Source organism: Schistocerca americana, chromosome 7 (assembly GCF_021461395.2).
Source record: "Schistocerca americana isolate TAMUIC-IGC-003095 chromosome 7, iqSchAmer2.1, whole genome shotgun sequence".
NCBI lineage: Eukaryota > Metazoa > Arthropoda > Insecta > Orthoptera > Acrididae > Schistocerca > Schistocerca americana.
The window spans coordinates 504,239,880-504,261,974 of record NC_060125.1 but is presented as its reverse complement, the minus strand read 5'-3'; the positions used below and the strand labels follow the sequence as shown (position 1 = coordinate 504,261,974).

Here is a 22,095-nt window from a genome sequence, read left to right as displayed (position 1 = left end):
TTCCAGTCATCTGTACGCCGATTGGGTAAAGTGCTGTTGAGATGGTACTTCAGATATATTGTAGAATCTGGAGAGATTAAATCTCGCTGGAGGAACATAGCGTTCCCCTTTACCAACGTAGTATCTTATATTGTCCAAACGTATTTTCCATACAACTAATAAAAAAGAAAGTGGTCGCGAACCAAGAACGAAATAAACTATAGAGTATAGAGTGTGATCCGCCTCGGGCTATAATCAGCATAGAGCAAATACTTATTTGAGCTTACATGCTTTTCCGGATTATTAACCTTCCTCCTGGTAGACATTGAAGGAAGCTACAATACTCACTTCAGCTCACCTGCAAAAATGTCTCTTTGTTCAACGTGTACATCTTTCCCACTTTGACTTTCAGAGGCTGCCCGACCACCATTGAAAAGGTGAGCAGGCTGCGTCTGGATCGAGCGTCGAAGTCCACCCACGCACTGCTGTATGCTGAGTCCATCAGCCTCTCGCTCTATAACTCATGTAATAGTTAAAATAATCGATTAATGATTTACATAGAAATAATATTACATATCTAACAAGATCATTGGGCTCATTACAGGACATTATTTCCATTCAAATCCAGAAAGATGACTGAATGAAAATGGAAATTTGTTGTACTTCAGAGAGATAATGTCTTAGAGTAACGAGAGGGAGCGAGATTGCAACAAAGATAAGTCGCAAAGTCAAGAGCGAGGCGTTGAGTTCCGTGCATACCGTCATGAAATGGTTGCTGTTTGAAAACTGCTTCATTTTTCCCCCATTTGCATGGCTGCTGATCCCATAGCTCTTAGCATAATTTTCCTCTTTTCTGATGACAGCAGTACCATAGTCACTGAGGAACAAGAGAAATACTTGCAGAGAAAGCAAATGAAACCATGAAAGAATTTTACAATTGGTCAATACGCAAAAAAGTCATTTGACATAAATAAAATAAATTCTATGAATTTCAGTTTGAGAAGGGAAAACGGACATTGTCAGATTAAATGTATATGACACCTCTATACACTGATCGACCAAAACATTATGAACACCTACCTAATATATTTTTTTAAAGACATCATGTTTATGCCAGTGACTGTTAAACTTTTTATTTACACTATTGCAATTTCGGCCTTAGGCCATTATCAAGTGCAGATGTTTTGGCTTTAAGCCATGTCAACTTTCTACACGCTGGTAGATTTATATGTCGTTGTCATTTGCTGTTATATACATGACAACGACATATGAATGTGTCATTTGCTGTTATATACATAACAACGACATATAAATGTGTCATCGTGTGCAAAGTTGACATGGCTTAAAGCCAAAACATCTGCACTTGGTAATGGCCTAAGGCCGAAATTGCAATAGTGGAAATAAAAAGTTTAACAATCACTGGCGTAAACATGATGTCTTTCAAAAAATTTTACATAACTGTGAATTCCAGTTATGAAAAGTTACCTTTGGCACAGATAACAGCTGCGACGCTTCGGGCTTGGGGGTAATGAGGCCTTGGTAGGTCGTTGGAGACAGATGGCACCACATCTGCACACGTCACCTAATTCCCGTAAATTCCGGGGAGGAGGGCTATGAGCTCTGACCCTACGTTCAGTCACATCCCATATGTTTCCAATCTTGTTCAGATCTGGCGAGTTGAGAGGCCAGCACATTGATTGGAACTCACTTTCTTTCTCGAACCACTCCGTCACACTCCTGGCCCTGTGACGTGGCGCATTATCTTGCTGAAAAATCCACTTCTGTCGGAAACACGGTCGTCATGAAGGCATGTACCCGATTTGCAACCAGTGTACGATACTCTTTGGCCATTATGGTGTCTTACATGAGTTCCACTGGACCCATGGATGCCCACGTGAATGGTCCCCATAGCATAATGGAGCCGCCGCCAGCTTGCCTCCGTTCCGCAGTACAGGAATCAGGGAGCTGTTCCCCTGGAAGACGACGGATCAGTGACGTCCCATCGGCGTGATGAAGAAGGCATCGGGATTCATCAGACTACACAACGCTCTGCCAACGCGTCAACGGCCAGTCCCGATGGTCGCGTTCCCATTTCATTCTGAGTTGCTGACGTCGTGGTGTTAACGTTGGCACATACTTGGGTACTCGGCTGCGGAGGCCCATCGTCAAGAGTGTTCGCTGCAGTGTGTGTTCAGACACACTTGTACTCTGCCCAGTATTAAGGTCTGCTTGCTGTTAGTTCCGCCATAGTTCGCCCCCCGTCCTGTTTGCCAGTCTGTCCACCCAACGACTTCCGACGTCTGTAGTGAGCGGTGGCCGACCAACCCCACGAGGTCTGGACGTGGTTTCAACTTGTTCTCGCCACGTGTTGAAGACTCACCACAGAAATTTTCGAACAGCCGACAAGTCGCGCAGTTTCCGAAGTGCTCGTACCAAGCCTCTGCGCCATCATTATCTGCACTCGGTGAAACTCAAACAGATCGCGCGTCTTCCCCTTTCTACTCACAGACAGCACGTTCGCTGATACCACAAGCACCGTGCCTGTTCTGGCATTCGTCGCCAGGTGTCGCTGCTATCACCTAGACGGGTTTATATCGATAGTAAGTCGGTGGTTATACTGTTCTGGCTGATCAATTTTTATTGTGTAACAAACACCAAATTTCCTGGAATGAGTATCGATTCTTGGCTGAAGTAGTGAGAACACACAGGACACTTGCTAATAGAACGTCATCAGGTGCAAATAACCAAAGCAATAGTAGAGGTCGTTGTGAAAATCTGTTCAAAACACTGGAGACCTTAACCATACTGTGTGGGTACATTTACCAGTCAGTTGTACTCATTTAAAGGTGTTGTGTTAAAAAAGCAGTGAACTACTACTATCAGAACCTTAAAGCTATGCAATAAGTATAATTCTTATACCCAGAAATAATTTAGAAACGAAGTCTGACTCTTAATGTCCAATAGAAATAGTCTCACTCAGTCACACACACACACACATACATACACACGCACAGGGAGAGAGAGAGAGGCAGACAGAGAGAGAGAGAGGGTGGGAGGGAGGGAGAAAGGAAGAGGTACTTTCATGATACAGTGCTCCCGAAAAACGGATTTGCACATGATGAATAACTGAACAAGAGTAAACTTTGTGATTATAGCGTCCGGTTATGCTGAAGAGATGTTTTCTCAGTTTTGTAAAGGTCAAAGGAGTAAGTAATCCATCAGATTAAACACATAAATTATAGATATTATTGCCACCTAATAGTACAGTAATATGGAAGAATATCTCACAGTAGGTGTAGCAAGCAGCGAAAGTCTAATCAGCATTCGTCGACCCACCTTGTGTGCATCTGGAACCTAATAACATGCAAAGATAAACTACTTAACACTAATGCTGTGACTGCGACTCACGTGGTTTCCGAGACATTAGAATATTTATGAATCGTAAACTGAATCCACGATAGATAGCAAGATAGTGGCCATGCAAACGTGGCGCTGTCGTACATAAACAACGAAGAATGATTCGGTTTGGACCGAAATAATTCAAGAAGTAGTATGTGTATTGATAACAAATGAAAGGAATTGTTTTACAAGCGGACGTAGATCCTCAAAGCAGCAGATATAATATTCAACTTCACATTATATACTGGTGATACTATGTTCCTAGTACACGTCTTGAAACAAAGGAATAACTCCTTTACAATGTAGAGAGGGTGATAACTTTTAAGCTTATCGCACGATGGTTTGAAAAAAGAAGGTACGTTTCTATAATCTTCTTCTGTTTAACCAAGTTTGAGTTTCCACTTTACGCTGCGGAGGAATACTATCGTATACCTAATCGCAGAATAATCGCCCCCAAATGACGCAGAAATTTAGCTGGCAATCCTGTAATTAACCTGATCGCTTCGTTTAAAATTCACCATAGCAAACAACTGAAAAATGAACTCATTCAATATTTTAACCACTGTAGAATCCCCACACCAGCACAAACCCTCTCCAGACAAAACCTGTCTTTCTCCAGAATCGGAACAGTAAACAGACTTCTTCTAAGTGCAGCATCAGGAAGCAGAATCCTCAACAGCAGAACACGGAATGGCTAACGCTATTTCATAGAAAGACGACCTCGCGGCTTCTAAACGACAGAGCCTTCCCACTGGTTGAAAGACAAACTGTATCACCAAAGATGCGAAATAGGCTGAGCGATAATGCGAAGAGTTTGCTCAAGGAGCTTATATAGATCAGTCGAAGTTGAGTGTAGCAGATACGTGAAGAAAAGTATTGCGAAGGTAGCTGTCATGATCTACTAAAAGCAACATGTAATGGAAAGAAATGAAATGACCAAACAGGCAACTTTCAACATCAAAAATATAGATAATTACTGCACAGACAGATCTGTCAATGAAACTTCCTGGCACATGAAAATTGTATGTCGGAGCGAGACTAGAACTCGGGATAACCCATCCTTACAGCTTTACTTACGCCAGTACCTCATCTCCTATCTTCCAAACTTCACAGAAGCTCTCCTGCGAAACTTGCAGAATTAGCTATCCTACCAGAAAGCTTCATATTAGCGCACACTGAAACACCCCCAGCTTGTGGCTAAGCCGTCTCCACAACTCCACAATATCATGTTTTCCAGAAATGGTAATCCAGCAATGCCTGGATAACTCAGTCGGTGAGCACTTGCCCGCTTAATGCAAAGGTCGTGAGTTCGAGTTTCGGTCCGGCATGGAATTTTAATTTGTCAGGAAGTTTCGTATCAGAGCACACTCCGCTGCAGCATCAAAATTTCGTTCTGGAGCTCTACCCTTGACCATGGTACAAGATCTAGACTTCACTTACATTTACCAAGAAAGAATGCATAAAACTCAAAACAGAATTTTCTATACATTTCCTAAGGTGATTAAATACGTAATTACTAAATGAAACTTTTTAAAAAAGTAAGTTAAAGTGTATCTGTTGAGCAATACATTGTAAACCGTGCGGGGTTACCTAGAAATCATAGAACAGGGTTTTGGCTCTGAGCACTATGGGACTTAACTTCTGAGGTCATCAGTCCCCTAGAACTTAGAACTACTCAAACCTAACTAACCTAAGGACATCACACACATCCATGCCCGAGGCAGGATTCGAACCTGCGACCGTAGCGGTCGCGCGGTTCCAGACTGTAGCGACTAGAACCGCTCGGCCCCCCCGGCCGGCGAACAGAGTTTTCGTAAAAGATATAAAACAAATAAGTAAAGAAACTTATTTTCTAACCTTATCCTATTTTTAAGGTCAACATTTCACACATTAAAGATGGAAGCTGACTCAGTTGTTCGGGCTAACAAATGGGAAGTTGCAGCACACAAAATGGAAACCAAACATCGTCTCTATGGCCCTATCGTCATCTGGTAGTGTGTGCAGCGTTGTATTAGGAAACAATATGTGCATAATGTGTGCAGTGTGCGCGGTGACGGAGAGTTTTTCTAAACAGTGTCCGAAAGAACAGTAATTACTTCCTTTCTGTCTTGAGTGTAGCGTTGGCCCATTACATTATTTAATAAATACTTTGCAAAACACTATTTTACACCACGGATACACGGATTGAAGTAGCACTTTCTTTAAAGCAGAATGGCCTTATATTTGCAAGAGTGAAGGCTCCAATCTTCAACTGATCGTCCTGATTTAGGTTTTCCTTTATTTCCCTAAATTACTTCAGACAAAATGGCGGCATGCTTCCTACCATAATGTCTCAAGCAACTGCCTGTTCCATGCATTTCAAACTAGACCTATAAGTATGTAAATGCCTGTACGAATGAATCATGTTTTTATTTTTTTTTTTATTTTTCTTAAATAAATACCAAGTCATGTCCAGTATCTATGTAAAAGAGGTTTACAGATGAATGAAACTATTTCTGCCGCAACTTCTACTTCTTATTTTTCGTATTTGTTCGTGATGAAAGGCTAGCAGTAGTAACTAAACGGAAATTAATAAGATAATACACTGAAGCGCCAAAGAAACTGGTATAGGCATGCGTGTCCAAATACAGACATACGTAAACAGGCAGAATACAGCGCTGCGATCGGCAAAGCCTTTATAAGACAAGTGTCTGGCGCAGTTAGATCGGTTACTGTCGTTACAGTTTAAATGAGTTTGAACGTGGAGTTATAGTCGGCGCACTAGTGATGGGATACAGCATCTCCGAGGCAGTGATGAAGTGGGGATTTTCCCGTGCGACTATGTCACGAATGTACCATGAATATCAGGAATCCTGTGAAACATCAAATTTCCGACATCGCTACGGCCGGAAAAAGATCCTGCCAGGAACCAACAACAACTGAAGAGAATCGTTGGAAAGGCTAGAAGTGCAACTCTTCCACAAATTGCTGCAGATTTCAGTGCTGGGCCATCAACAAGTGTCAGCGTGCGAACCATTCAACACAAGATCGTCGATATGAGCTTTCGAAACCGAAGGGCCGCTCGTGTACCCTTGATGACTGCACGACACAAAGCTTTATGCTTCGCTTGGGCCCGTCAACGCCGACATTGGACTGATGATGACTGGAAAGATGTTGCCTGGTCGGACGAGTCGCGTTTGACATTGTGTCGAGTGGATGGACGTGAATAGGTATGGAGACAACCTCATGAATTTATGGAACCTGCATGTCAGAAGGGGACAGTTCAAGCTGGTGGAGGCTCTGTAATGGGCGTGTGCAGTTGGAGTGGTATGGGACCTCTGATACGTCTAGATACGGCCCTGACAGGTGACACGTACGTAAGCATCCTGTCTGATCACCTACGAGTATATTCATTCATGTCCATCGTGCATTCCGACGGACTTGAGCAATTCCAGCAAGACAATGCGACACACCACATGTCCAGAATTGCTGCAGAGTGGCTCCAGGAACACTCTTCTGAGTTTGAACACCCGCTGGCCACCAAAGTCCCTAGACATGAACATTATTGAGCATGTCTAGGATGCCTTGCAACGTGCTATTCAAAAGAGATCTCCACATCCTCGTACTCTCACGGATTTATGGACAGCCCTGCAGGATTCATGGTGTCAATTACCTCCAGCACTACTCCAGACATTAGTCGAGTCCATGCCACGCCGTGTTGCGGCACTTCTGCGTGCTCGCGGGGGGACTACACGATATTAGGCAGTGTACCAGTTTCCTTGGCTCTTCACTGTGGAAGTAGTTTGCGGTTTCCCCAACACATTTGAACGACTTTGCTTGCGACTGAGGTAGCCAAGGTAGGAGTGGTCGCTGATAGTTAAGCAGATGCAGACTTACCTGGTCATTTACCATCTGACCGAAGATACAGTACATCGCGACGTTATACAGGAGGACGGGTAATGTGAGAATCGACTTCAGTGCTCTTGTCTGTCCTCCAACAGTCTGTAAAAACTATTTGTGCACAAACATTATAACGTGATTTTATTATTACTATGAAATATCGATTTAAGCATTATTCTAGAATGTATTTGTGCCAGCAACAGACATACTGACTTACGTTAAAGATCGTGATAGTCTGCCTAGTCCTTTACTCATCCCAATCACATATTATACGTAATACATAATAATACTCAAAGCGTTACAGAGTTAAATCGCAACCCTCCCTAACACCATCCTCAACACACACACACACACACACACACACACACACACACACACAACTCACACATATTTTTATATATACAGATGATGGCGAACTTTAAGGAAATATCAAAGTACGTTCCAGCCATCTCTCAGATAAAGTGTTAGTATTTAGCGGTCCGTGTACGATAGTGCACGGTACCAATACGTTGCAAAAAGCAGCGTGCGAAAATGCGACTTTTGACAGAGTCATATTTCCGGTCCTATTGGTCACAGAGATAAGGGGACAAGTGTTTTAGATCGCCATTGGCCTACCGATTACTCGTGTACCTATCGGAAGAACGGGCTATTGTAGCTGTCCTGCAGTACATGGACAGTTTTTAAGTATTGGTCCCTTCCTCCAACCCAGGCAAATTGACCAAATCGGTTTTACATTGGTTGAGGTCTAGGGCGGACCTTATTCAGGTTATAAAAGCACCATTTTTTCATGGATGGTTCCTGAGAAAACCTACAAAAACCAAGAGTTCTGGGTACGAAAAATACAAATTGTGGGGATGGCCATTCCTATAATTTCTATTCATGTTAGATAGAAATTTATGCCATATGTTTTTAAGATGATACTTCCGGGAAATTTCGAAACTTTTTTTGATGTCCTTATTCATTATCGAGATGCAGAGGTTAAAAGGTACAGAACGTACGCACAAATGACAAAATCCACCTTTTAGTCATTTTTGCACACTGGGACGCAATTATGTAAGTAAGTAATCGTTGCAGATGGCTCTTTAAACATTTATCTATGATGCGATTTTTCCGTTTACGAAAATCTTTATCCGTTATAAAGTTGCAACCGAAAAACTATGTTTTTGGGCACAAAAAGTATAAATTGGAGGGATGGCTACATCTAATATTTCTATTCATGCCAAATAATCTAAATTTTGACTGGATGTTCTTAAGATCGCCTAGATCCTCGTGCTAAAGATTCCCGGTCTAGGGGTCAAAACCCCGAGCAAATTATCTCGAATTGCATGTGTGGAGATGAGACACTGGTGTTTGAAGAAACAGACAGCAGAATGAAAGCAAGAAACAAAGACATATCGGACATGTGTGACAGAACAGATACCACATATGTCCAATTAAGGTGAGGACGACTAGTTTATCACGTAAGTGCCAATGCACACGACACTCAACTCTTACGGGAATCAGCGATATGCCGTGAGTAACGAGGGGAATGGGGAAGGGGCACTACAGGTACCTCAGTAGTGTGTGGATAAACTGAGTGTTTGGGTCTGAAAGAAAGCTTGCTAGGGTAGTCTGTGCAGTTGCGATGGCCACTATGCCTGGACTGCGAAATGGACAGCGCATCTGCCTAGTAAGAAGGAGACCTGGGTTCGAATCCTGGTCCAGTACAAATTTTCAACTTTCCCAATTGATTTAAGTCGATCAATGTCATTAATTCTTTTGTGTCTAGAGAAAGAAAGAGACAGTGGCAATTGGAGAGAAAAAGAATGGGAGAGAGACAATGGCAGTGGGACAGAGAGACAGTGAAAGTGGCAGAGAAGGAAACACTTAAGAATAGCAAGAGAAAAGGATGAAGACAGTGACAGTGTGAGAGACAGACATGAGAAAGTACCAATGGGATAAAAAGGAGACAGTCAGGGGTAGATGTATATAGACAGCGGTAGTGAAATGGAGATGCTGAGAATGGAGACTTAACTACAAAGCGAGATTGCGTGAAAGAATTTAAAATGTTCTGTGTTAAAACGGTGCTAATATGTTCACACGCCCAAATTTTTGGTTACGAAGGCGGATTGAGGATTGAGGCAGCTGGTTCTTCACCTTTCTGTCAGAGACTTTTAAAGAGGAACACATTCGCCTTTTTGTGCTTCTACAGGAGCGTTTTTCAGCTGTTCATTATTGTTTAAATTTGAGTATCACAAGTTATTTTTTATACCTGAATGTAGCTGACACATGCCAGTGCGCGAGATCGATGGTATGTCTTATTTTGTCCTTACGTAACTTGTCCTTACAAGCACTGTCCTCGGCGCCCAAAGGGGACATCCGACGCTACGGCGACTAATGCATATCGGTCACGCTCGCGCAGTCAGCGCTTCCTGAATTTGAACTAGAGCTGCCTTTTTCCCAAAACCAGTAACATTGGTACATAGTTCTATCTCAACGTTCTCGGCGTACGGTGCTAGAATTGGAGGAGATAGTGGCGCCTCCTTAGGAACAAGAAAGGATATTTCTTGTGTCTCGTTCCAGGAAAATTTGGCGTCTCTCTCCAGTAGTTCTTGCAAGGGAGGTGCCTTTGTGATGTAGTCGGTGGTACAAACACATTCCACATCAGGAATGTGTGACTCTGGATCAGGACAGACACCATTGCCATTCGCTAGATGCCCCAAGACTTTTATTTCTTGGGTGGCAAATAAACACTTTTAGAAATTCAGATGAAGGTCTGCAGTCTGAACATGTTTCAGCACGGTTTTTTGGCGGCTTAGATGTTCTTCAAATGTTTATTAAACGACGTTTTCAAAACACCATGAGCTGTACTTGACATGTTTATTTGCCATACCAGTATTCAGGTGTATAACCAATGGTCAGTAGTATCTGATACATAGGAACAAACAACTGTATGTACATCGATTTCTACAACATGACAACTGTTTATACTGTTTATATAAATGCATAAATAGAAGTCTACCTACATAGCAATGACATTTGTGTCAGTTAACACGATGGGCTGTGACATCCGTCCTATCAAATAGTACACAGGCTGCTGTGTATGTGACTGCTGTCAGATCTTAGATAGTGACAATTATTGATGAATACAATAGGACATGAAATCCGTCCTATCACATAGTACACAGGCTATTGTGTATGTGACTGGTGCTAGACTGTGACAATTATTGATGACTCCGACATAACTGTCATTTAGTGTAAACATGTTACTTCTAAGATCTGTGACATTTATTCACATATGTAGAATACAATCTTAGGACAGTTGGTCTATGAAGGTGGTTTATACATTAGACATAAATGGCAAGATAATCCAATGTACCACGTCGAATTAAATAATTCAGGATACGCAGAGACTCGAAATTGAACTTATTCGGTTAAAACTCGGTAGGAATTTTGTAGACTTTTGTATGGACATCTTATTGCGTAACTCTGTTTGTTCATTAAGTATGTTGTCTGCTTGTTCGATCATATGGGTGTATATTTCAATTTCTTCTAGAATATTTAATAATCTCAATTTTTCTGCCTTATGAAAAATGGTGATGTTTTTATTGACATCATTAGGAAAATGCTTGTATTCTCTTAAACGACCACCGAGTGAAGAGTGATTGGCTTCACTAACATTAATATATTCCCTAAACCTCGTTTTAAAGTTTCTCCCTGTTTGCCCGACATAAAATTTATCATATTCACTACATGTTATTTTATATACAGTTGACGTGTCGTATTTTTGGCTCTTATCCATACTGTGTATAAGATTTAATCTTACATTGTTCTCTGTCCTGAAGCTAATTTGCAGTCTAGTTTTTCGAAACAACGACTTAATGTGTAGGGAACGAGACGCCAGTATGGTAAGGTCATAAACTTATCTTTTTTTACTTGCTTGTTCTTTTCTAACGCGATCTGCTTTCTATTCTTAGTATGCCCTTGTTGTTTTTTTGTGTATAATTTCGTAACTGGTTTTGCAGGATTGTATTTTTCATCCTGCAACTTCGCAACAAAATCGCGCGGAATTTTCGACGTAAGTACCATAACCACTTAACCTCACATATTTATTTACTCTGTATTTCATCGTTTGGAGGTTAGTTATTTTCACAAAGGGTGCTTCTGACACTGTTTTCTACCGTAGGGCACCAACATACCAAAAATATTTCGCCACAGTGGAAGAATAAAAATCGAAAACTGCCGATAATGTACAGTGTATCTTGCAAATCATGTGAACAGCCGCCTGACGATTAACTTGCCAGTTCGAAACCGGTAACGGCGCTATTTACGTAAATAAATAGCTGTATTAATAGTGGCTGGATGCTGTCTTCTTCTTGGTAAGAATTAACCTACATTTATTTTCATTAATTACTGCCACGTTACTGTTTATCACTGTTAACGTACAAGCAACACAGCCGGAGTAGCAAACCCGAGACAGGACCGTGCAGTACTGGATGCAAGCAAAGGTCCAAGAGTAAAGCAGGCGTTACTGTTGTCTACAGCAAGTACCGTCAGCGAATGGAACAAGTTTGTTTCCAAAAAAAGACACACACTTCATACTGTCAACATTTGCACTCTTGTGTAGATATTTTCGGTGCAACTTCCGTAAAGGAGATAAGAAATCAAAGAAATGTAATTCCCCTGTAACCATCGGAAACCACTTGTCCCGTATGTCAAAATACCAAGAAAATATTCTTGAACGTGCTCCGAAATTTTGTCGGTGGAGTTATGGTTCACTGATTCACCATCTGGAGGCAATAACAAACTGGTTTGTGTTATGTAAGAAGCAAGAATTCCATGTCACTGGAGTCGGTACTAGACTCGAGCGATTTAGGGGCGATTCGCAAAACTCAGCACAGTGTGGGCGGAAACGTATCACAAGGCATCTTCTGGCTCCCAGGTTGTTCTCTACAGAATCGCCCCGTCCCAAACAATAGCAGCAGTCTTGCAACGCGTTGAATCTTATAGCCCTTATGTGTTATTTCCAGAATTTGCTTTATCCTATCTTGTACAAAATTCGATATAACTCGAGAATGAATAGAACTATGCTCAAATCGAAGGCGCCTTTTTGTGTAAGCCTCTATCTCTTTGATATATCACATGACACCTTTCCATTTCAAAGTTACGACTGTTTTAAAAATGATCGCCCTGAGGGTCAATAGCCTCTCAGATTTTTCTTCTGCTACCGTATACTACCTGACTAAAAGTTCTGTTTATCCACCTGTTTCGGATGGGTGGTGCTTCATTTATGGACCACCCTGTACAATGTTGCTACTTGATAGTCTCCTAGCACATTCATATGAAATTGCTGCTGCAGTATCACGTGTGACCTCGAATAATTTCTGCCACTTAACGTAAAATGTACGACAAAGCAACAAATGCAAAATGTATGATAATTTCTATAACAGACCATCGAAGCAAATTTGGCATTGAGTTTAAAGTTTCCTCACACGATCAGACTTATATGTAAAATTTATCTGAAGCTTGTATGTGTAGCGCTCATGATTTTTGCAATATACATTAACAATTGAAAAATGTAATGTCAGAAATATATTAAACTTTACAAAACTTCCGTTTTTGATCTCCGCTATTGAAGTACATAAAAAATTCTAAACATTATACAACGTACGTTATATTCCTAGATGTAAACTGAATGTATTTTATTTTTCGCGGCTATGAAAACTTGGTGCATTGTGTCTGATACCAATTGACAAAAATGATAATTCAGAATGATAGTGTAAGGTGAGGGGTTTGGTGCAGAAACGGTGCATCTCACAAATAATCATTTTTATATTTTTTTGTTTATTTGTTACTTCATTACATTGTTTTTACAGACTATCATTTTTCTACTTCGTTCAGGTGGCAGTCAGGAGCAAAAAACTAGAGCTTTAATGTGTAGACAACTATTTTGAAATTAATTGGGTGCAAAATTGGTGTAACCCACTATGGATTCATTTAATGAAGAAGATCTGAGTGATTCTGGTTCTGATCAAGAATATGTTCCAAATACTGCTTCATACGATAATCACTCTGATTATGAAACAACCAAAAGGAAGCTTAAAAAGAGAAATGTGAAAAGACAAGTCAGTATTGAAACAGCAAGACTACAAGCATCTGCCGTGTCAGCACTTATAAATGATCCACAACGTAAAAGAGGTCACCCTACTCTCACAGATCCTGGGAATGATGGACAAATGTCAAGTACCTCAACTAAAACAACAGTTACTGTCGTTCAGGGCGATGAAATTGCCGATCTGGATGCGAATGGAAACTTTATTGATGCTGAAGATGACCCTCCTGGCATTAAAAAAAAAAAAAAAAAAAAAAAAAAAAAGATAGAAAGAGAACAAGGAATCCTTATTTCTGGAAACGAACTGTAAAGAAGATGGAACGTGTTACTGACAACTACAAGAAGTTTAGCTTCTATTATTGCAGTTGTTCTGAAAACTGTGTAGTTAATGTTCCTGAAGAAGTCAGGTAGTGCAGTTTTGAAAGGTTCTATTTCCTTGGCAAAGAAGGTGAATTATCTCAAAAAGGTTTTGTCTCTTTGATTGGTGCAACAAACAACGAAGAAGCGGTCATATAGTACAACAGAATCACGTCGTGCATTCACTCGTACACACCTTAAAGAAACAGGACAGTACTAATGTTAATGTGTGCAGACTTCCTTTCCAAAACACCTTTCAAATTTCGTCTGGTTGGCTAGATCCTGCTGTTACTTCTTACAAAAAAAAAAAAGAAGTCGCTTCAGATAATCGTGGTAAATGTGAACATGCAAACAAAACTCCTGCAGAGGTCAAACGTCAAGTTAAGGAGCAAATAGAATCATTGCCAAGATACCACTCACACTATTCCAGAAAGGAAAATCCAAATCGAGAATACCTTAATCCCGAACTGAACATTGCCAAACTGCATCGTTTGTATTTAGATTGGTGTAAAGAACGAGATTACACCCCAGTAAAGGAATCTTTTTACCTTCAGGTATTTACTGCAGATTTCAATCTTTCATTCCATCCAACACATTCTGATACATGTAAAAGTTGTGAAATGAAGAAAACAGAAATAGCAGCTTCAAATGAGAAAATGAAAAGAAAATGCTGGAACTGTCGCATCAACCACACCTGAGCGGAAGCTGAACTGGCGAGGTCCCAAATGAATGAAGATGTAGAACTGGCCAGATCTGATCCTCAGATGTGTGTTATAGCATTTGAGCTGCAGAGTGTTCTTTCATTCCTAGTTTCTGAGATATACTATCTACGGCAGTTAATCTGATTCAATTGCTGTATCCACAATCCATTGGAAGACAAAGCTTCAATGTATTTCTGAACAGAAGCACAAGCAGGTAGAGGATCGCAAGAAGTTGCTTCATGTACGTTGCATTATGTGAAAAAATCTTCCCTTGCATGTAAAGAAATTGGTCTGCTATGGTGATAGTTGTGGGGGACAAAATCTAAATTTCAAACTGCCTTTTATGTTGCTGTATATTGTCACGAATCCAGAGATTAGTGTTGAGACAATTGAGCTGAAATTTTGTGTATCAGGACACTCTTTCATAGCCTGTGACCAGGATATTTCATTTATAGATAATGTGATGAAGAAAGAACAATATATTTTTGGTGCTGCAAATCTTATTAGAATTATAGGGGCGGCAAAGAAGAAAGGAAGCAAATTTCAAGTCGTTCATCCACAGGAAGGCGATATTAAAAGCACCAAACCTTTGAAAGATATATCTGTTAAGAAGAAAATATGTATAGATAGTAACAAAATCAACTTGCTGAAGATACAGTAGTTGAAATTTCTCAAGCACAAACCTTTGTAAATCGATTTCTCTGAAACAGTAAATCAAGATATGCCAAACAGGTCCATGAACTGCAAGAAAACCAGAAAAGTACTTCAAATACATCAACCATGTGTGTCACGCTTTTGAAATTATCTGAGGTGAAAAAACCTACAATAACACACACTAAAGCTAAAGATTTAAGGCAGCTGATGAAATGTGTTCCTCCTATCCATTACAGCTTTTATGAAGATGTTATTGATTCACAGGCTACACTTCCAGAGTCTGATCCAGAGATATATTTGAGTGAAGAAGACGAACATGAATGATTGCTTCTTTACTGGGAGAAATGTCAAGACGTTTTTTGTAATATTACCTTAAAAAGTTATATTATTTTGATTACTAATGTCAGTAAAGAAAGAAGTTGTACTTTGCATCCCATGTTCATAGCAAAATGTGAAATAAGTGTTTTTATTTTCTTCAATACGTATTGTTTATTTAATGTAAATAGTGTTATATCCCTCATTTTTCTTAAAACTATGATAACGTAGGCAGTAAATACAAATTTTGTTCGTAGAGAGCAACAATGTTGTATAAAAGTACAAAAATGTGGAATACATCAATAAAGTTTCAAATTTTTCTTGGAGGTAAAAATGACGTAACCCACAATTTTGTCACTGAAAATGCAATTTTTAAGTTCATGTAGAGAGCAAATATTTATATTTAAACATATAAATCCAAGTACAAAGAACAATTTTTGTAGCAGTAATAGTTAATTTATACAGTTTCTTTAAATTTCACTCCTTTTTTTTGAAAAACAGGAAACTTGGGGGTTACACCATTTCTGCAGCAAACCCCTCATGTGTGGCATATAGTCACACAAGAGGTCTGTGACCATTTTTTGAAATTATAAACTTTAAACACGGCTATGATGGTCGCTAGAGAAAAAAATTTTTAGTAGCTTGATATTGCTTGATACTCAGCAACTCAGTTCTATTTAAGTTTTTCGAGTAAACTCATCCTCAGAATATCAAAGGAGGTAAAGTGCTTCATATACCACTTACGGTGCCATGAGTGAGTCACCAATTTCATAATAGAAGTGTAATACAGTATTACAACTGCAGTATGAAATTCGTGACTCACGCATGTCGCCATACCGGGTGCACGAAGCAGGTTCCCTCCTTTCATATTTTCATATTCTGAAGATAAGTGTACTCGAAGAGCTTACATAAAACTGAGTTGCTGAACATCAAGTGACTAAAAATTTTGTCTCCAGCGACCATCACAGCAGTGTTTAAAATTTATAATTTCAGGATGATAGTATATGGCAGCTCGCTCCACAAAATCTGAAGCACAAACGAGGAAAGCCGTTACCGAAGAAGGGACTGATTAGTGGGTGATTCGCGAAGGCATTCAAGAAGGATTCACTTGGTGCGGGAAGTAACGAGACGTAATGGAATGTAATTTTGTTGGTGTAGAAGAATGTTGGAACATGCAAAGCAGGTTTTCGGTTTTGATTATAGTACGTATGAGCAGATGAAAATATTAGCACAAGATAGTCACTGAGAACACCATTATACTAATCGAAAGACTGACATCCCAAAATCGTCATACTCTTTAACTGAATGAAATGTGAAGTGAACTTACCACTGCAGCAGCGAAGATGTCAGCGCATATTCCGATCATCATGGCCAGGAACAGAACGAAGATTGCTGTACTCATTCCGTCCTCTAGCAAGGCGACGGACCTGGAGTCAAAGAAGCTACACTTCTCTATTTGTCATAACAGCATGGTTGCAGTTACCAAACTGTCAACTAAGGTCAATTAAGAAAACATGGAATGCGTCCGGCAGATTAATGGGCCGTCGGAAGATTATCACAGAATGCTAAAAGAGTCCAACCAGGTGTTTAAGCTCGTTAGTTTGCTCCTTTAATCGCCGTTTGTTGGACTTCTTTCAAAGTTTACTTTCTAAAAGAGAAACTGTTTGCAATTTCGCGCTTTTGTATTCCATATGGTTGTTAGAGAGCCCAAAATGTTTCGTTTTATCTGGTGGAAATTAGCAACAGCAAAATTCATGGGAATTAGGTGATAGGAATGATGTTTTATCTGGTAACTTAAGTTACAGCTATTTTAATTGTGTAAAAACAAGGCCTACATGTTAAGTGTACGTAGAATTGGAACCGAAATGGTCGTGTTGTTGTGTCATTTGTATATTATGATCTGGGAATTCCTTATGCTAATTCGTTCCTTATTTAAAGACACAACTTCAAATTTTGGGTAGTGATTTTCCTTATCCCTGATAACATTAATCCAGGAAGAACTGTGTTGTAATGTGAAGAACACACCAGCATTCAGTTTAACATATTATGAGCACGAATTTTGCCGCATCCAAATAATGCACTCTTTATTCTCCTCCTCATGTGTTTGCTAACCTATAATCATCTGCTGCACAGTTGTTCATTACGTGAAGCCTGTGTCTACAAGCTATATAGATACTCCATAAGCCACCATAGGGCAAGTAACGAAGAATATCCTGTGCCACAACTGGTTGTTTCCTTTCCTGTTCCACTCGAAAATAGAGCGAGGGAAAAACGACTACCCATATGCCTCTGTATAAGCCCTAATTTCTGGTATCTTGTCTTCGTGGCCTGTATGCGCAATTTATGTTGGCGGCAGCAGAATCGTTCGGATCAGTTTGAGATGCCAGTTCTCTAAATTTTCTCAATAGTGTTCCTAAAAAAAAAAAAAAAAAAAAAAAAGCCACCTTCCCTCCAGGAATTCCTATTTGAGTTCCTGAAGCATCTCCGCAACACTGAAGTTTTGTTAGACCGTAGTGGTAACAGACCTCCCACCCAACCTCTGAATTGCTCCGTTGTCTTACTTTAATTTGATTGGTACAAATGGCTCTGAGCACTATGGGAACTAACTTCTGAGGCCATCAGTTCCGTAGAACTTAGAACTACTTAAACCTAACTAACCTAAGGACATCACACACATCCATGCCCAAGGCAGGATTCGAACCTGCGACCGTAGCAGCAGCGCGGTTCCGGACTGAAATGTCTTCCTTTAATTTGACCTTGTACGGATCCCAAACACTCGAGCAGTACTCATGAAAAGGTCGCACCAGCGACCTATATGCGGTCTACTTTACAGATGAACACTTTCTTAAAATTCTTCCAATAAACCTAAGTCGACCATTTGCCTTCCCTTCCACAGTCCTCACATGCTTGTTCCATTTCGTATCGCTTTACAGCGTTACGTCCTGCTATTTAAACGACGTGACTGTGTCAAGCAGGAAACTGCTAACGCTGTGTCCGAACAATAAGGGTTTGTTTTTCCTAATCATCCGCACTAACATACATTTTTCTACATTTAGAGCTAGGAGCCATTCATCACACCAACTAGAAATTTTGTCTAAGCCATCTTGTATTCTCCTACAGTCACTCAACTTCGACACCATACTGGACACCACAGTATCATCAGCAAACACCTGCAGTTTGGTGTCCACCCTGTTCACCAAATCATTTATGTATATAGAGAACAATAGCGGTCCTATCACACTGCCCTGGGGCACTCATGACGATGCCATTGCCTATGATGAACACCCTACGGCTTTGATTGCCTTTGTTTATTAAAACAGGCGTCCGGCCGAATATCATATAAGAGGCGATCAAAAAGTTTCCGTTTGAGCGTATATACATTGTAGCACGACTCCGATACCGGTATATAAGCACCAATATGTAGGCAAGGGATTATGTGGCATTCGTGTCTGCGATAAAAGCAGAAAAGAGAGCTTTGGCGACGTTATTACCAAATGTATCCAAACAGGACTACGTGCTGTTATTTATTTACTGGCTATCGAAGGAGAAAGAGCAGTAGACATCCATCAGAGAATGAAGAATGTGTATGGGGCTGCATGTCTGTCGAAAAAACCACCGTTGTGCAATGGTACAGCAAGTACCGTGCTGGTCATGATTCGATACAAGAGCCTAGTCGCTCTGGGGCGGGGGGGCGGGGGGGGGGGGGGCAACCACTAACGGAAACTCAAGTGGGAGCCACTCTAGCACCCGCCCTGCAGTCCTGATCTGTCCCCAAAGCAGCCAAAGCAGCAGGACATGCTGTGTTACCAAACGGATATCTTGAACCTGGTGCATCGGTAAGATGAAGGCCACAATTCTCACGGCAGTTTTGCCAGATTGGTAACTTTTTGATCGTCCCTTATACTATTATGTCCAGAGATTTTAGAAAGGATAATTTCAATTAGAAGATGTACAAGTTTTAGTAACCATGTGATTATGACCAAGTTATTCCTTTGCCCGACCACTGGCTGCAAAGTGTAGAACAATATTGGTCTGTTCATTTGTTACTGTTTGTTAGGTTGAGGGTCACAGGTGAGTGGTAACTGTAAGCGAATTCCGCAGGCAAGTCGAAATATCTAAAGTGTATTAAGTACAGTACAATAGGGCAGATCTTAGGGTTGTCTCCGATGAAGACAGAAACATCTGTGCGGGCACTTACATTTTAATAACATAAATTACTTGCTTTCTACTTAAATATTCGTTATAGTCATATGTACATTCATTAGGGTCAGATTCGTATTCATTATCAAACTGCTGAGTATACAGCGTGATGTGGAGAACCTTATATAGTCTTACAACGCAAAATGCCTGACACAGACCTACTAGTTCGTTTATTAATTAATTTCTGCTAGAGATCACGTGTTCTTTATGATCAACTTTTAAGGCTAAAAACTTATTTTAGAGTAACGCTACATTAAGTGCAGAAATGATAACAGTCGCAATTAATCACATGCCGCATCACATCACAATTCAAACGAAAATTTATGTGGTACATTTAATTACATAAGGGACGATCTAAAAGTTACCGTTCGAAGACCAGACAGTTCGCAATTGGTATGTCAGTCAGGTACAATCACAGAGAGGTTTGAGGCAATCAACCCACAGATGCACTAGGACGAAAAGAATCGTTTGGTAAAACAGCGTGTCCTGCTGCGTGAAAAAGTTCGTAATTGCCTCGCCGGCCGAAGTGGCCGTGCGGTTAAAGGCGCTGCAGTCTGGAACCGCAAGACCGCTACGGTCGCAGGTTCGAATCCTGTCTCGGACATGGATGTTTGTGATGTCCTTAGGTTAGTTAGGTTTAACTAGTTCTAAGTTCTAGGGGACTAATGACCTCAGCAGATGAGTCCCATAGTGCTCAGAGCCATTTGAACCATTTTTTTTAATTGCCTCGTTCCGACAGGAATCTTCGATCATTCAAGGTCTTTTCTAAGAAACCAAAGGCATGACAATCGTATGGAGAGAGATTAGGATTTTAGGGCGAGTGCTGGAGTGTCTTCCACTTCAATCGGCTTTAACTTCTGCGTTACATTTGCGATATGGGGACGTGCGTTATCATGAAGCAGCATCACGCTTTCTTGCAGTTTTCTCTGACGTTTCGCCTTAACTCACGCCGTAATTTCTGCAGCGTTGCGCAGTACCGTTCACCAGTTATGAAGAGACCAGGTTGTGAGATTGTCTGCACTTCGTATCTCTACAGCGAGTGGACTAACGTGTGCAAACTTAGCTTACTACTTAGAGCACCAATGGACAAAATCTGAACTGTCTTCTCAAGCCCAGGGTGTTAAACAGACAGCCGGCCGCGATGGCCTAGCGGTTCAGCCGCGCTACTGCTACGGTCGCAGGTTCGAATCCTGCCTCGGGCATGGATGTGTGTGATGTCCTTAGGTTAGTTAGGTTTAAGTAGTTCTAAGTTCTAGGGGACTAATGACCTCAGATGTTAAGTCCCATAGTGCTCAGAGCCATTTTTTGTTAAACGGACATTCTATACAAATATGAAACTGGCCCACTAAATCAGTTAATATCATGTGTGGATCGTAACAAAACCATTAGAAATGGTGATATCACTTAACTAGAATGCATTAATTAATAAAAGTGAAAGTTTGGGGTCTATTCTAAAAAGACAGAACAGCTATTCCCATTTTTAGTCTACAAATAATTTATCAACTGTGCTTTCAGGGGTCAAGTGATACACAACAATCATGTTCAGTTACTTTCAACACTCAATAACAAAGTATTAAACTCTTGGACATACTGGACTGATGATTATTAAAATCGTTATTTCTACATATGAAAAATTTCTTATCATTGGAAAGAAATTAGAAATCTTCATCAGCTAACTTACATCTATTATGGCATAGCTGGTCAATGCACTGAGTAGGTGGAGAATAAATTTACTCTATAAACCAATGAAAAAATTCTCATGCATTCAATGTGAGGGTAGGTTAGTATCCTAGCTTTTGATATTCAGTGGTCACGGCGTACGCAAGTTGGAGTGAGCAAAATCTCAACTCAACATTTACTGTGGCCTAATGTGCGATGGTGCTTTACCAAGCGGCGTCTACAATGGTGTTGTCTCCATGCTGGGTCTGAAGCGCTAATTCCCTACTCTGCCCTTGACTGAATTCAGTCAGTCTCAACTTTTCTGTGTTCCGTAGAAGGTTAATTTTTCCCTAGTCGAAATAATGCCTATTGCACACTCGCTAAGGATTGGAGTGTCATGCACAATTTCTTTGCCCACAAAAATTCCCGCAGGAATAATTAACTACCTCTCTGCTATCTGTCGCCACGATATATGAAGGATATCCTCCACACTTCACAGAAAGGAAAGCTTTCAACATCTTCGGTATTTTCCACACACTTGTGCGGTCCGTCGCGAGACGAGAGGGATATCTAGAAATTTTAGTTCTCAAAATGCTTTTATATAATGCGGATCTCCCCATCGCGTCTGCGTTGCCCAGTATGGATTCACCCAATCGCCGTCTTGTTAGAGGTGAATTTTATTATTCTTGCCGGGTCGTAGCCTAGCCCTGTTAAAGCCGTCCAGCCACTTACCCTCAGTCCCGGACGTATTTACGTTAAAAGGAATAATGTATTGTTCTGGCCTTATCCCTTTCTGCACTGAAGCTCGCCATTCTCTTGTGAAGTGGGGTTTTCCGATGCCATTAACCACCTGCTCAGTTC

The 22,095-nt window shown here is 40.7% G+C and overlaps 1 protein-coding gene across 1 annotated transcript in view; it reads right to left on the bottom strand.

Annotated features, from left to right (window-relative positions):
* Positions 1-328: 328 nt before the first annotated feature.
* The window catches only part of LOC124623046 (odorant receptor Or1-like), a 57,681-nt gene continuing 35,914 nt past the window's right edge, over positions 329-22,095 (bottom strand). Inside the window, exons 3-5 of the mRNA XM_047148838.1 lie at positions 16,703-16,802; positions 7,255-7,368; positions 329-493 (exon numbers count right to left, since the gene is read on the bottom strand). Of these exons, the coding sequence (XP_047004794.1) occupies positions 329-493; positions 7,255-7,368; positions 16,703-16,802 (379 nt within the window). The remainder of the gene's footprint in view (positions 494-7,254; positions 7,369-16,702; positions 16,803-22,095) is intronic.